Genomic DNA, 15,354 nt, shown 5'->3' on the forward strand with positions numbered 1-15,354 from the left:
GTCCCCCGCATCCCCAGGCAGCAGGTTCCGATGGGCAGTAAGGGGGATGGAAAAGAGGGGGTGCAGGCGGCGCCCAGGAAGTAGCCCCCCACCCGGCTGAGCGCCGCCAGGGGAGGTGGGAGGGCGCGCGCCCGGAGGGAGGCGTCCATTGGCTGCCGCAGCCGCGCCCGGGCCAATCGCCGGCGAGGTCCGTGGCGTCATCACCACGGGCGAGCGACGCCCGGAAAGAGGTGGGAGGGCGCGCTCCCGGGCGAGGCGCCCATTGGCTGCCTCAGCCGCGCCCGAGCCCATCGCCGGCGAGGTCGGTGGCGTCATCACAAAGGGCGAACGCCGCCCGGAAATAGGTGGGAGGGCGCGCACTCGAGGCCATGCGCCCATTGGCTGCCTCAGCCGCGCCAGGGCCAATCACCGGCGAGGTCGGTAGCGTCATCACCACGGGCGAGCGCCACCCGGAAAGAGGTGGGAGGGCGCGCACCCGGGGCGAGGCGCCCATTGGCTGCCGCACCCGCGCCCGGGCCAATCGACGGCGAGGTCGGTGGCGTCATCACCCGGGGCGGGCGCCACAGGGCGGTGCTCACCTAGCTGCCTCTCCAGCCCAGTCCGTGGAGCGGGTCCGAGGTCTACGCGGTGCCACTGCGGCCTCGGGTGCAGAGTGGACGGAGCTCCGGCGGGCGTGGGTCCCGCCCCGCGCAGCCCGGGTTAGAGCGCTTAGGGGAGACCCCTAAAGAGCCGACTTAGGGGGCGAGCAGCCGCCCCGCGGGGAGCACCCCGCCACCCGTCTCCCTCACCCCCGGGACTGTGGCCCGGCCGGAAGCAGCCTCCGCCGTCTTCCGTCCCATTGGCTCGGGGCCTGGCCTCTGTCCGCGACGGGCCAATGAGCTGCGGCCGCGCTTGGCCGCAGAGCGGAGCGGGGCCGGTGACACACCCACCCGAGCCCGCGTGGCGCGCGGTCGGGAGAACCCTCAAAAAAGCGAGGACAGTAGTATTGAAGGGCCGCGTCTCTGCCCAGACCCACTCACTGATCAGCTTTCCGGGCTTCATCCCTGAACCTCCAGTGGGGGACTGAGCTGCCCGGGGGGGGGGGGGGGCGAACCCATGGGATTCCTTCCTAGAGGTGCCTCCCGCGTGCACTGGAACCCCAGCTCCTGCTCCAGGAGACCCACAGCCAGCCCGCCCAGGCCTCGAACAGGGCACACATTTGAGTCCACACGCTTTTATTAGAGGTCGGGGCAGTCCTGCTAGCAGGCTCGGTGACGCTCGCTGCTGGTGAGGCTGCCTGATGCGCCCGTCCGATGCCACAACCCTGGGGCTGAGTGAGGGGCAGCCATCCCCCTTCCCAGGAGTGTGCAGTAGCAGGAAAAGCCCTCTGCGTGAGGCTGGAGGTAGTGCTGGCAGAGCAGCGCTGTGGTGAGCGTGGTCCCTAAGAACAGAGGACATCACAGGGCAGCTGGGGAGAAGCCAGAGTGCTCGGCAGCCCCGTCCCTACGGTGAAAGCTGCAGGTCCTTGTTCCCTGTGCCGCAGTTCCGTGTGCATGAGACAGCCCCTCACTCTCCGTCCTGGTTGGGTTTGATGAGCCCATATTCCACCGCTTTCCCCAAGCAGGCCGCGGCTGCCCTCGTGACAGGGCCCTCTGCGCCCTTGGCCAGCACCGACAGGATCTCCAGCACCTCGCTCTCCATCAGGGTGCTCGCGGTCTCCCGCGAGGCCTCCACCATGTTCAGCACCACCACGGCGCCCCGGTGCTGCAGCTCCTGGTTGGGGCTCAGAAGCAGAGCCTGCAGGATCTCCAGCCAGTGTGTGGTCTGTAGGAACCAGGGCAGTGTGAACACCGAGCAACAGGCTGAGCCCCAGGAGGGGGAACACCCACCGCCCCCCCTGCAGAAGAGGCACTGACCACCTGGGGGATGCGGCTGCACAGGGACGGCCGCATGGAGGTGAGCATGGCCAGGCCCCCGGCGGCCGCCCGCCGCAGCAGCTCGTCTTCCTCCCCACTGTAGAGCAGCAGCAGTTTCAGCCGGTCATTGCCCTCGGCCTCGAAGAGGTCCTGCACCTGCAGCCACACCAGGGAGACCAAGTTCGCTGGGGCCACACCCACCCACCGGCACCTCTGCTCGCCTGCCCACGTGGCTGCCTGGACCGAGCCTCACCTCCTTGCTCATGGCCAGGTTACACATGCACTCTGTGGCCGCCCGGCGGATCAGCTCGTGGTCCTCAAACATGTAGCCCTCAATCATGGGCACAGCCTTCTCCTTCAGGATCTTCTGCCTGTGGAGCCAAGAGTAGAAGGGCTGGCACCCCAGGGCCTCCACCCCCGAGTCCTCATGGAACCCGCCCTGGGCCGAGGGTTTCCCTGCGTGGTGTCCGAGGACGCTCATGCACCAGGTGCGAGCTGCTGTGGTGTCCAGCCTTCTGACCAGGCCTGGGAGACGACATGGGACCACAGAAAATGCTCTGACTCAGCACTTAAGACTGTCTGACCAAAGAGTGCTTTCCAAACTGTAAAATGCTTCACTGGGGATAATCTAAACCGTGGCACCCTGCCCAGGCCCCCCACATCCCGAGGAACTTACCGGAGCTGCTCGCTAATCCCCGCCAGGTTTGTGAGAGCCATGAGCGCCTCAAAGTTCTGCAGGCCTGAGCAGTTGAGGTGCAGCAGGGAGACAAGGGGCCGGACTACCTCATAGACCTGTGACAGGCACCCCACCTGTCAGGGCTACAAGCCCCAGCCCCCACCAACCCCAATGACCCTGCAGGTAGTGGTCCACCCAACAGGCTGCCCTCCCCATCCCGGGGCTCAGCAAAGCTGCCACTTCCTGTTGGTCCTAAGGAGCCACAGCCCAGGTCAGAGGCTGTCAGGACCCAGTGAGGGGTGGAGGAGAGGCCAGGGCTGGGGCAGGAAGACACGCACCCGCTCTCCAGGAAAGGTCATCTCTGGGTTGGAAGTGATGGTGAGCTTGGCGAGAGCCTGGGCTGCCTTTGTCTGCCCCACATCAGTGCCTTCTAGGGCCAGCGGGAGCAGAGCCTGTAGGGACAAGCCCTTTGGTGATCAGGATGTGCCCAGGAGTGTGAGGCCCTGACACCCTGACTGCCGGCCTCACCATTTTCAACCCCCAGGCTTGCAGATCACGGGGGCTCAGACCCTCGTCACCTCTCTGAGGTCTCCCATTAAGCTACCCAAACACTCCCTGAAACACCACTTAAGGGCTAGACATGGGCTGTGCTGGGCACTGGGACTATGGGGGTCAAGGACACAGGGCAAGGAGAACTCCGGACCTTAACGGGAGCCCGTCCCCTTCAGCATCACCCGCTCAGCAGGAACGGGTTCCTCCTGGCCACTCAGAGCTCTCCCGCTCCACATGGAGCACTCATCACTGGTGCAGCAGCCATGGAGTCCTGTTTTCTAGCACAGACCACTAGGAAGGGGTGCAGCACCCCTCACCTTGCCTCCTCCCTGAGCAACCACAACGCCTCGGTCCTCTGCCTCTTCCACCAACGCCAGGAAGACCCTGTGGGGAGAAGGCGGTGGTGGGTGGGCGCAGGCCCAGGCTCTGGGAGGCAGATGCTCCACTCCTGGGCTCAGTGAAGGAAGCAGCCAAGCGGTGGGCACCCCCCAAGAGGCCCCTGTGGGGACCTGCTCCCTTGGCGGCGGCAGCAGGGCCTGTGGCGTGGGCTCACCTGGACAGCAGCTCCCTGCAGGAACTCGTCAGCACGGGGCTCTCGGTCTTCACCATGCATGTCAGGGCCGACACCACGCCCGCCGCCAGCAGCTTTTTCACCCGCGCCCGCACGAAACTTGGCTTGTCCTGGGGAAGGAGACGGCTTAGCAGAGGGGATCCGGCTCCCTGGCAGGGAAAGGGGTCCTCCCCTCTCACAGAACAGACTGACGAATGTGAAACCAGAGGGAAAGAAACCCACTTAAATGAGGCTTGTCTGCTGCGGATGCTCCAGTCAACCTGTCCCAGTGACGCAGAGACCCCCAAGCCCTCCCACGGCCCCTCACCTTTGGGTGCTGCTCGGGCACGTGCTGCTTGGCGTACTTGGCCAGCTCCACCATCTTGGGGTCAGGCTCCTCATAGTCGTAGCTGTTGGTGCAGTTCACCAGGGCGGAGGCCACCGCGAAGAGCACTGACCGCTCCTCGGACTGCAGGAGCAGAGGGGCCAGAGCCGCGCTGAATCACCGCTGGATCCTAGGCCCAGGGCCCCGATTCTACCCTTGGCTGAACCACCTGGGCCCCAGGATGAACCTGGGAACATCCCCAGACCCCAGGCTGGCCCAGACTTTGGGAGCTCATACCTGTGACCACCCAACTCCTCCAGAGAGCTTATCTCCACACGGCTGGTGCCGGCAATATGCCCACACCACAGTGTGACCACTCAGGCTGCCAGCCCTCCCTCCCTGGGATCTGCCAAGGAAGCCTGGTGGGCTCTGACCCCAGTGTCCCTGGACAGCTGCAGCACCAGGAGCTACCTGGCTGAGCTGGAACAGAGCCTTCAGGGCAGCCTCGTCCTCCACGAACTCCTCCTTCACGTCAGCATCGAAGGTGAGGTAGGCCAGGCCCTCCACTGCCCAGCGCCGAGTGCCCGCGTCAATCTGGTCATTGCACAGCCACCTGGGGACACGCAGGGTCGTGGGGAAGCATCAGACAGGGGGTGAGAAGGGGAAAGGCCAAGACCAAGGGGGAACACCAGGGGCTTGGGCATCCGATCAAAACAAGGGAAGCAGTTCATGGCAGGACTTGGACCCCGCCCTCCTCCCAGACCCCCTCCTGAGGTCACACCGAGGGGGGAGCCACAGCAACGCCCGATGACTCACTTTCGACACTGCTTGGCCAGTTTGAGAGTGGAGCCTTCAGCAAACTGCTTCATGCTAAAGTCGGTGCCTCCGGCAGAGCCGAGCTTACAGAGCCCCTGGAGGGAGAACAAGAGCCAGCTGTTGGCCTCTGGGGACAGAGGCAGAGCTGGGCTCCCACACACCCGGCGTGGGCTGTCCCTGGCACTCTGCAAGGCTACCACCCAGAGCATCTGGCAGCAAAACGCCATAGTGGGGTGGCCACGCAACACGGCGCCTGGTTAGAGACTGACACATTGGCCACTGTGCCGTCCTGGGCCCCAACCCCTTCCAATCTGTCCTGGGATTTGCTTTGTTTCTTCCCACGTCACAGAAAAAAACCAGAAAACTCTTTACAGATGCAGCTAAGATGTGTGGGGAGAAGACAGGTGCTTCCGCCAAGGTCAAGGTCCTTATGGGACGAAGAAACCCAGGACTCAGTGCCCCGGGGGAGGACCCGGTTCCCCAAGGACCATGGCTGCAGCAGGCTCCTGGAGGCCAGACGGACCCCAGACCACCAGCTGCCGGGGCCGCCTGCAGGCCCAGCCCTTCTGACCCGCCCAGCCCAGCTTGTCCTCCAAACTCCATCGCCTCCTCCTGGAGCTCCTCCCACCGCCCCAGGGGGCAGCATGCGCAGCCCACGGGTCCCCTATTTCCTCCTAGAGCGGCCGGGGCTGCCCGGAGCCCCTGCCCCCTGGCTGGGTGCCCACAGGCCCGCCTCTCACCACCAGCGCCCGGATGCGGATGCTGTCCTTCTCGCTGCGCTTGTACAGGTCCTTCAGCAGCGAGACGCCGTTGGCCGTGATGAAGGAGGCCCGCTTGGCCTTGCCGGCCGCGTGGATCAGGGCCTCCACCGCCACCAGCTGCTCCTCCTCCCGCTCGGAGGCGCACAGCGCGATCACGCTCTCCATGACGCCGCTCAGCTCCAGGGCCCGGTTCCCGGCCTCACATGGGCCCTGCAGGAGGCAGGACACCATCTGGATGGCCCGCAGCTTCCCGGCCAGCCCGTGGTCCTCAAACCAGCTCCTGAGGGGCACAGGGTGACAGCTGTCACACCAAGACCAGCATAAAGGTACCTTCCTTGCCCCCCCTTCCCTTCCACTGGCCAGGCACCTGCACACTCAAGGAACAGCAAGGAAAGCTGCCAACGGGACGCCTGGGCCACTTCCCCAGACAGCAGAGCGATGGCCCTGGACTAGGCTTTCCTGCAAGCCTTCCCTGACACCCCACCTTTCACTCACTCCACCCTGTCTACCTCCTTCCGCACTCCGGAAGGTCTGGAATCGTTCCGCTTATGTCATAGTTTGTCATCTGTCTCTCCCAGCTGTAAGCTCCTTAAGAGCAGGAATGTCACCTGCACCGCTGTGCTCGGAGAGACACAGCAAGTGCTCAGGAAAGAGAGCCTGGGCTCCAGGTGGCATCACAGAGGATTGAGAAGGAAGGTCCCTGGGGAACAGGAAGTGGGCCTGGGCCCCCGGCCCCTGCACCTCCTCCCCGAGGCTGCCCCTCCCCAGGGACCCAGGCTCTGCTGGAGCCCCCAGCAGGGGAGGCGGGGACTCGCTCACCTGATGCAGTTCTCGCAGAGGCGGTGGAAGTTCTCCCTCTCGGCGTCACACTTCAGGTCGGCGAAGAGCCTGCTGAGGAGGGTGGAGGCGCTCATGCGGCTGTTAGCTGTCACCGTGAGCTCCCCTGGGGGCTCCTGCAGAGAGCCCCCCACCTCCAGGATCTTTTTCAAACCTATTTAGGAAAGACACCCTGTTCAGGAGCAGAGCACCAAGTCCAGCCCCAGGAACGGCTGGAGGGCCTGCCCGACACGCACGCCACAGCTGAAGCGTCCGGCCCTGCCAGCCGCAGGGTCTGGCTCAGGCCTCAGGGCGCACTGCGTGCAGACCCGCGGCTGCCCGGGATGCGTGGTCCCAGCCACCAAGCGCGAGAGGCAACACTCACTCCGTCTCTCTCTCTGAAACAGCATCACCTACCCTGGTCAATGACCCAGAGGGTGAGGCTGTTGTTGGGGTCCTTGAGAGACTTCCTGGGCACCACCTTAATCAGGAGGGTCAGGGCGTTGTCTCGGCCTTGGCCTGAGACCCCCACCTCGGTCAGCAGCTCCAGCAGGTTACTGATGAGGACCTTCAGCTCCCGGGCAGGGTCTGGCAACAAGAGGACGTTGGAAGGTTCCACCGCGGCCCAGCCCTGCCTGACCTTTGAACTTCCCCACAGGGCCAGAGATTAAGCGGGAGGGGGACCTGCATCCCGAGCTCCGGGCTGGGCTCCAGCTTCCCCACAGGCACCCTGGCTGCTTAGAACCATTTTCCCAAAAGGCCTGGCTGGCTCAGCCCCTTCCCATCCATGACAACAGCACCCAAGGGACCCCAGACCTGCTTCCACTCACCCACAATGATGGCGCCTTCTTTGCCTCGGAAACCTTTCTTGACGCCTTCCTTGAGGGCATCAAACATCACCTGCAGCAGGTGACAGGCAGCCAGCGACACAGCCTGGTCCTCCACGCCCAGGATGGAGACCACCCGCCGAGTCCCCAGCACGCTCAGGGTGGCCACTGTCTGGGTGGGAGAGGGGGACAGAGCCTCTGGTTGGTGAGGGCAGCCATCAAGATCCCCAACCGTGGGCGGTGAGTGTGGCCAGAGGCTGAGTTTGGCCTAAACAACTTTCACAGAACACTTCACAGTTCCACCCTGATCTAGAAATCGTGGGCTCCTCTAGAAGCAACCAAGGGTCAAGTTCCTGTCCCCTGGGTCCAGCCGGCTCAGGCAAGCGCTGGGGCACAGACTTCGCCAGTGGCCAGGGCCGGACTGCTCTCTGCGGGTCTGTACTGACCACCACAGCCTACTGAGAGCTCAGTGTCGAGCCTTCATGTCTGGTCACTGTCTGGATGGTAAAGACGCTGTGGGTGACATCAGGAAAGGACAGGGGGCCTGTTTCTGCAGCAAGCCTGCTTTTACCACATGGGCAGTGAGCGAGCTGGCCACGCATGGAAGCCCTCGCCTCCCGCCGAAGCGTGTGCCCAGGTGCCAGTGGGCGGCTCTGCCCTTTCCCAGCCCCAATTTGTCCCAAATCATGTTGGTCTTTTTCGGGCCATTTAATATTTCCCTCTCCTGTCATGTCTCCTTGTACTCTGCCTAAATTGTTGTGGGAGTAAGATGGGGGTGGAAGGGTAGATGGGCAGAAGGAGGGATGGACGGACTGACTGCGGCATAACTAGACCCTGCACCCCACCTACCCGTGACTGGTGCTCAGAGCAAATGCCGACCAGCGTGCGCAGAGCCGCCAGCATCAGGTCGGTCTCCCCTGTGTCCAACAGGCGTTGCAAGAGCTGGACCCCGTTGCTCCGGAAGATCTTCTCGGCTCCGGCATCCTCCCGGGCCAGCACCACCAGGTTCTGAGAGGCCTGTGTCCAAGGGAGCACATGACAACATGGACACACACACCGGCCGGGAGGGCGGAGGCCCTGAGCTCTGGCCCAGCCGGGACGCCTTGGCTGCACATTGAACCTGCCGAACTTCAGGGCCCTTCTTTAGTAGAGGGAAGAGCCTGCTCTTGGGGTCCCGAGCCCCTGGCGAGGAGTGAAGGGCGGGGACCGAGCCTTAGTCACTCTGTGCGCCCAGCTCCTGGCATTCAGGCCCCAGGCCCTCCGAGCTCCCGCCCAGGCTCTGGGACCCCAGCTGCACGATCTGAGCAGCAACATGCAGCAGACCGGCCCACGGGGGCTTCTGGGGGCAACATGGGCACGCAGGCAGGGCAGTGCAGACAGGCAGCTCCCCCCGAAGCCCAGCCCTCGCTCAGGCCGGGCCCCTTACCTTCTGCTTCTTCTCGGTGCCTTTCTCCTCGGGATCCAACAGGATCTGGAACATCTGCTCCACCTTAGCGTCGGTCGAAGACATGTACCTCACCTACGGCAAACCAGCAGAGCTGAGACATCACCGCTCCGGGCCAGAGGCAGCCCAGTCCCTCTTTGTTCTCTGGCTCCTCCCAGGGCCTGGCTCTGTCTTAGGGAGGCCCGGCGAGGATGTCTGGGTTTAGGGCTAGCACCAAGCTACCGTGGGCAGGAAGAGACTCGCCCGACAGCTTCTCCCCAACCTCCCGCGGCTGTTTTCCTCTCCAAGCGACTTCCCGCTTGGGCAGCGGGGGTGGCACCGTGCTGAAGGCAATGCCACTCAGAGGAGAGGCACTGTGTCACCCAAAGGCTACCCACTCCCACTGGTGCCACTGATATCAGGGCCGCATTTACCCTTCCTGCAAGGGAGCAGCAGGTCGTGAGGCAGCTGCCAACACTCTCCCCACACCCTTGGGTCGAGTATTCTCTTAGAGAATTGAGTTTTTAAAGATAATCTGAATGACCAAGATCATCCCAGCCCTCTCCCTCCCCACGGTCCTGGGCATGGAGGGTGGCACAGGCCTAACGTGTGCTGTGCCCCGCCCTCCGCTCTTGCACCCATGGCAGACACCTTCTCCTGCCGGCCTAGGTGACCTGCTCCCTGACCTTCCCAACACGGCTCCAGGCAGACCCTGTGAATCAAGCAGAGCTGCGGCTGAGAGGAACAGTCCGCTCCCCCAGGGCCAGCCTTTCCGTGAGGCATTTGCCAGCGTACGACCTGCTTCTCCAGCTTCAGCATTTTACCACCAAATACCTGGCTAATTCAAGCCCAGTCAGACTGCGTGATGGTCTTCAGGTTCCTTCCCCCTAAACTACTTAAATGTATGTGCCACATAAACAATGCTGCTTTATTTTTAAAAAATTAACAGATGAAGCGAAGTCTCCTTTGACAAGTCCCTCATCCTGTTCCTTTCCCCAGAAGCCACGCTGCTTCCATTTTTACATGTATATGTTCGAATTATTTTTCTTTGTCTTTACGTATCCAACCGTGCACACAGAAAAAATATAGTCTTGTCTTAAAGGTGTGTGTGGAGGGATCATTTTAATATAAATAATATGCTGTACGTGTTACTGGACATTTTGGCATGGATCTACCTACTCTCAGTAACTAGAGCACGGGGTCTGTGGGAAGGACATGGCCCCGTCTACTCAGCCACCCCCCTACTGCTGGGCATTCAGGCAAGTTCTGATTTTTCATGGAGACAGACAAGCCTGCAGTCAACGTGCCCACTTGTTCGCGTGGGCGAGACTTTAGGAAAGACGAGTAAAGAGGCTGGATCACAGGACCAGCTCGTTTACAACTTTAAGCCGTGCGCTGAAGGGCTCCCCCAAGGAGCTGTGCCAACCTACACCCCCTGCAGCAGCCACGAGCGGGCCCAGGCCCCAACCTCACCACCGAGGTGCGGGCCTCCCTCCTCCCAGCAAAGCGAGCAAACTTACCAAGGAGGAGACGGCACCTTGCCCTGGCTCCAGTTTGCCTTTCCCTACCCGCTGGCAAGGCTGAGCATCGCTCTGTACCTCCATGGGCCCCCGGCACCTCCTCCCTGACCCAGCTCCATCCACCAGTGCCCCGGGGCCCGGCCAGCGCCAGCCGTGCCCTCTCCGGGTCACTCGCGTACCTTCTCCTGAATCTGGCCCCCGAGGCTGCGCAGGGCCTCCTGGAAAACTCTGTTCTTGGGCTCGAGGCGGACACACCTCTGCAGGTCCAGCACGGCCTGGTCCAGGCGGCCCAGCTTCTGCAGGGCCTGGCTCCGCCGGTACAGCGCCTTGACGTCCCCGCCGTCCCTCTCGAGCGCTGGGCACACACGGGAGCCGGTCAGGGAAGGGGCCCGAGGGCGCGAGGGAGGTGGGGGACGGGCGTGGGGGCCCCGGCTTCAGCCTCAGGACAGGGGAGGGCGGCTGCAGAGACGGAGGCGCGCGTGGACGTGGGAAGGAGGCGGCCCCGGGGCCCCCGCGGGCACGCGCCCTACCTTTGGACGCCTCGGACTCGGCTTCTTGGTAACGCTCCTGGGGAAGGAAACGGGGCTGAGCCGGCGCCCCCGGGACGCGCCCAGGGGCGGGCGCGCGGGGCCCACGCGGGACCGCGACGCGCACGGGGCCGGGGTCGGGGACGGCGGCTCGCTCACCAGCCGCAGGTGGCAGGCGGCGCGGTTCCGGTGCAGCACCGCCTGGTCCCGGGGCGCCGCGCCCAGGCCCAGCGCCCGCGTGTAGGCCGCCAGGGCGCCCTCGTAGTCCCCGCGCCCGAACAGCTCGTTGCCGTCCTTGCGCAGCTGCTCCGCCGACGGGGCCTGCGGGCGGGCGGGGCGAACGGCGGGTGGGCTGCGGGCCCGCGGGGGCCGGGGGGCCGGGGATGGCGGGGCAGGTGCCAGGGGGCGGGGGCCGGGGATGGCGGGGCAGGTGCCAAGGGGGGCGGGGGCGGGGCGCACCCCCGGACGGCGGGTCGGGGTGAGGGGCGACCCCGGGGCTACGCACAGTCATCGCGGGGCTCGTCCCGGGCGCGCGCAGTCTCCGTCTCCCCGGCGGGCAGGGTCCCGGCTCAGGAATCCGCCACCGGCTGCCCCGCCCCAGCCCTGCGTCGGGGCGCGGCCCGAGGGGGCGGGGCGGGGCGCGGGGCGGGGCCAAAGCGTGGGCACGCAGGGGAGGGGCGCTGGGCGGGGCCAAGGCGTGGGCACGCAGAGGAGGGGCGCTGGGCGGGGCCAAAGCGTGGGCACGCAGGGGAGGGTGGGGCGGGGCCAAAGCGTGGCCACGCAGGGGAGGGCGGGGCGCGGGGAGGGTGGGCGGGGCCAAAGCGTGGCCACGCAGGGAGGGGCGGGGCGCTGGGCAGGCGGGGGCGGGGCCAAAGCGTGGGCACGCGGGGGAGGGCGGGGAGCTCAGCGGGATCCGCGGCGCAGGGAAGCTGGGCGAGCGCCTAGTGTGTTTCCACCGAGACCTGCAGGGGGCGCGCGACTCCTCACCCAGAGGGAGGCCCGCGGCGGCCCGGGCCCCACCCCCGACCGCGGCACAAGTGCACCAGGCCTGCGGGCACCAGGGTCGCGGGCAGCAGCCACGAGAGGCCCAGCGCTAGGAGCGGGCCGGGCGCCTGTGGGAGAGGGGACGGTATCAGGAAGCTGGCCGTCGCTCGTGCAGCCAGTGGGGAGCTGAACCCCTGAGGCTCCAGAGAAAGCTCGGGCCCTCTCCCCGGAGAGATGCCGGATTTGTGAACACAAATGCAGGGGGCGCACAGGTACCCTCCAGCCACCCGTGGAAAGACTCGGGATGGCCAAGCCCGACCATAACGTGTGTGACCCCCGGAGTACAAGATCCTGGCAGCCTTGACCCTCGCCCCGCGACGCGCGCAGGGCTCGCTGTCACCCGCTTCCACAGCCCCCTGAACTTTTCCTTCGCCGAATTGCTCGCAGTCATGTATTTACGTGGTTTCCTGTTTGCGGTCTGTCTCTCCACCAGTGTGTGAGCTACAAGCCTCCCACCCGGAATTTAGAAACGGGGCCCCAGATCCTGGGGACTCCCTGGCGGCGCTCCGGTGGCTTTGGGGCTGGAGTTCTCCCCTGAGGCCGGGCTGAGCGGGGCAGGTAGACCTGGTGAAGGGCCTCACACTCCGCCCGGGTGCCTCAGTCGCCCCCTGCAACCTGCAGGGGGCAGCACTTGCCCGAAACCAGAGTAGCGGTGGCCATCAGCATCCTGGGTGGTTTGGCACAAGTAAGGATGCCGAGGCAACGCAGAAGGGAGGGGCAGGGGGGCTGGGGACAGGCGGAAACGGGCTGCCCACACCCTCCTCCACCCCGTGGGGAGAGTGGAAGGGACCAGCCGTTATCAGAAGGGCAGGCTCCCTTCCTCCCAAGCAGCTCCCCAGAAGAGCCCGGGTCCTGCTGCGGGAGCAGGGGACCTGCAGGGGGATGTGCTGGGGGGTCCGGAGGAGCCTGCTGTACCGGAGAGATCGGCTGGACAAGGGTCACCCAACTGAAGAGCTGTCCTCAGGGACAGCCTCCTCTGGAAGCCCCTGAGAGGTCACCTCCACCTCGCCCTAGTCTTAGGAGCCCCAACATTGCCCTTACTGAGCCACGGCTGCAGACTAAAAGGAAGTAACAGTCCATGCCCCAATGCCCCTGGGGGCCATGAACACAGGCGCTCCCCAGGCCGTGTTCTCCTTGCGCCCCCAGCACAGCACACTGCACCGGGGGGCTGCCCCCCACACAGACCAGGACGGCCCCCTCGAGAGGAACCCGCGTGCACCCGCTTCCACAACACCGGGGCCTCCTCGGCGCCAGGGGGCGCTGTGGAGCTCGAGCTGGCTTCCCGTGCTTTCTTGACCTCCGTTGCTCGCCCCACCCGCGCGATGGGCTCCGAGGCGGCGCAGTTGCTGGAAGCTGCCGACTTCGCGGCTCGCAAGCACCGACGGCAGCGGCGGATGGACCCCGAAGGGACCCCCTACATCAACCACCCTATCGGTGGGCGCGCAGCCCTGGGAGCAACCGCTGCGGCGTCGGTGGAAGGGGTGGGGGGAGGCGTGCACCTCCATGAGCACCTGCTCTGCACCTAGCTTTGTGCCAGGCACTGTGGGTGTTTAAGCCTCAAACAACCTGGGGCGGTGGGCATGACTGTTCCCTGTGTATGGTTGACACCCAGAGAGTCAAGGACTTGCCCGAGGTCACCCAGTTAGTGAGGGGCCACATCTGGCTCTACAAAACCCATAACACGCGGGCCTGGGACATCCCTCCGGTCTGACTTCCTGCCTTGCCCCTCCCCCCCCACATCAGGTGTGGCTCGGATCCTGACCCATGAGGCGGGAGTCACTGACATTGTGGTGTTACAGGTAACTCTCCCCCTCCTCTTCCAGGAGGCTGGGGTGGGGACCAGGGGCCCCATTCAGCTCTGGGCACCCCTTGGCTGGCCTCACAGGGCTGAGCGCAAGCCTGTCCCCAGGCAGCCCTGCTCCACGACACGGTTGAGGACACTGACACCACCCTGGATGAGCTGGAGCTGCACTTTGGGGCCCAGGTGCGGCGTCTGGTGGAGGAGGTGACAGATGACAAGACTCTGCCCAAGCTGGAGAGAAAGAGGCTGCAGGTGGAGCACGCCCCCCACAGCAGCCCAGGAGCTAAACTGGTGAAGCTGGCGGACAAGCTGTACAATCTGAGGGACCTGAATCGCTGCACCCCAGAGGGTAGGATTCCCTGCCTGCTCTGAGGGCACGGGGAGGGTCCATCTCCTGGAGGCCCAGATGGCTCAGTTCCCCTGAAAACGAACAAACAAACAAAAAAAGCCTGGACACGCCGTGAGCACTTTTCTGTCCGTTCACATGCAGGATGGTCGGAGCATCGAGTCCAGGAGTACTTCGAGTGGGCAGCCCAGGTGGTGAAGGGGCTTCAGGGGACAAACCGGCAGCTGGAAGATGCTCTGAAGCAGCTGTTTAAGGAGCGGGGGGTGACGCTGTGAGCGGTGCCTGGAGCCATCAGGTGGCACAGACTCCCGCCTCGCCCGGGCCAGAGGGGTCACGCATACTCCCGCCTTTTGGAGCCTCTCGAGCTCCCTCTATGGTTCCCTGAGCCCAGCGGCCGAAAAACATTCGCCCTTTCTCACTCTGAAGGTCTCCTGCCAACCAAACTGAGCCTGGATCGTGGGGGGTCGGACGCACCCCGTCCACTTCGAATGCATTCACTGCCCTTCAGGCCTTGGGTCTGTTTGCCATGTTGCAAAGGTGGGGGGGGGGTCTCTGGTCCCTTAAGGTCCCTTGGGCTTATAGGGACACGAGTTCCTAGTCATTATGGAAAATAAAGCATTTTGGGGTCAAGTTTAAGTGGCTGCTCCTTCCCCAGACTCTGGAGTGGGGAACCGGTAGGTGGGATCTACCTGCCCTGCACCCTGAAAACAGGGCCCTCGCCCTGGCCGAGCCTGGTTTCCCGATCAGCGAGAAAGGTGGCCATTCTCAGGGTCCCCTTTAAAAGCGACGAGCCAGCAGGAAGGAGCCCGAGACAGGTGCTCAAAAAATGGTGTTTGGCCCTGGTGAGCGAGGGGGGCAGGGGGGCAGGTGTGTTGAAAACGGGGGACCCCGCAGCCACAGCGCAGGGGGCCGGGGCGGGGGGCTGCGGGTCCCGCGCCAACTGGGTTGCAGCGCTGTCACCTTGCGGGAGTCCTTTGGTTGCTAAGCTACAGACACTTCCGGGCTGCTCCGGAAGCGGCCCCGCCCAGGGAGCCGGGCGGTGGGCGGAGCCGGGCGGTGGGCGGAGCCTGCGGTGGGCGGAGCCTGTGGTGGGCGGAGCCTGTGGTGGGCGGAGCGTCCGCGTGGGGGACCCATCCCCGCGGGGCTTTGGGTCCCTGCCCAGCTGCTGGGGTTTTATTAGCTCCTTTGAAAAGGGGACCCCCCCCCCCGCCTCCCAGGGAGATGAGACCGTTGTTAGGGAGGAAAAAACCCACTTCGTTCTGGGCCACGATGCTTTTTTTTTTTCCCACCCAAAGGCGGCCCAGTGCACTTTCTGCAGGAAAAAAATAAATTAAAAAAAGGCAGCAACACGATGACTTTGAAAGGACACGAGTTGCGCCCTGGCCGGTGCGCCCAGTGGTTAGAGCGACCTCCCGGCGACCTCCAAAGGGTCACGGGTTCGAATCCGGCTGCAGGTTCCCTCCCAGCCCTTGGGG

At 64.6% G+C, this 15,354-nt stretch overlaps 2 protein-coding genes across 2 annotated transcripts; one reads left to right on the forward strand and one right to left on the reverse strand.

Moving 5' to 3' along the window:
* Positions 1–1,197: 1,197 nt before the first annotated feature.
* Positions 1,198–11,312, reverse strand: UNC45A (unc-45 myosin chaperone A). The gene is made up of 20 exons (XM_081124746.1): positions 11,194–11,312; positions 10,848–11,009; positions 10,692–10,728; positions 10,341–10,516; positions 8,645–8,737; positions 8,068–8,235; positions 7,222–7,390; positions 6,809–6,979; positions 6,395–6,566; positions 5,555–5,855; positions 4,815–4,909; positions 4,470–4,611; positions 4,002–4,142; positions 3,677–3,804; positions 3,441–3,507; positions 2,910–3,023; positions 2,572–2,687; positions 2,149–2,266; positions 1,896–2,051; positions 1,198–1,803 (listed from the first exon to the last, which is right to left on the reverse strand). The coding sequence occupies exons 1-20, from the start codon at positions 11,197–11,199 to the stop codon at positions 1,546–1,548; spliced, it is 2,790 nt and encodes a 929-aa protein (XP_080980872.1). The 5' UTR covers positions 11,200–11,312; the 3' UTR covers positions 1,198–1,545.
* Positions 11,313–11,613: 301 nt separating this feature from the next.
* HDDC3 (HD domain containing 3) lies at positions 11,614–14,513 on the forward strand. The gene is made up of 4 exons (XM_081124552.1): positions 11,614–13,166; positions 13,476–13,531; positions 13,642–13,882; positions 14,024–14,513. The coding sequence occupies exons 1-4, from the start codon at positions 13,055–13,057 to the stop codon at positions 14,152–14,154; spliced, it is 540 nt and encodes a 179-aa protein (XP_080980678.1). The 5' UTR covers positions 11,614–13,054; the 3' UTR covers positions 14,155–14,513.
* The last annotated feature ends 841 nt before the right edge of the window (positions 14,514–15,354 follow it).

This window comes from Miniopterus schreibersii (genome assembly GCF_964146895.1).
Source record: "Miniopterus schreibersii genome assembly, chromosome: 22".
Lineage (NCBI taxonomy): Eukaryota > Metazoa > Chordata > Mammalia > Chiroptera > Miniopteridae > Miniopterus > Miniopterus schreibersii.

What these genes read in the sequence shown, in the direction of transcription:
- UNC45A (XM_081124746.1), bottom strand. An exon ending in TCCGCATCCGGGCGCTGGTG is followed by an intron (nt 4,910 to 5,554) that starts GTGAGAGGCGGG and finishes TTCTCCCTCCAG; the next exon opens with GGGCTCTGTAAGCTCGGCTC. An exon ending in TGCCCGAGCAGCACCCAAAG is followed by an intron (nt 3,805 to 4,001) that starts GTGAGGGGCCGT and finishes CTCCTTCCCCAG; the next exon opens with GACAAGCCAAGTTTCGTGCG.
- HDDC3 (XM_081124552.1), top strand. Translation starts at nt 13,055, where the DNA reads ATGGGCTCCGAGGCGGCGCAGTTGCTGGAAGCTGCCGACTTCGCGGCT. An exon ending in CTACATCAACCACCCTATCG is followed by an intron (nt 13,167 to 13,475) that starts GTGGGCGCGCAG and finishes CCCCCACATCAG; the next exon opens with GTGTGGCTCGGATCCTGACC. An exon ending in CTGACATTGTGGTGTTACAG is followed by an intron (nt 13,532 to 13,641) that starts GTAACTCTCCCC and finishes GCCTGTCCCCAG; the next exon opens with GCAGCCCTGCTCCACGACAC.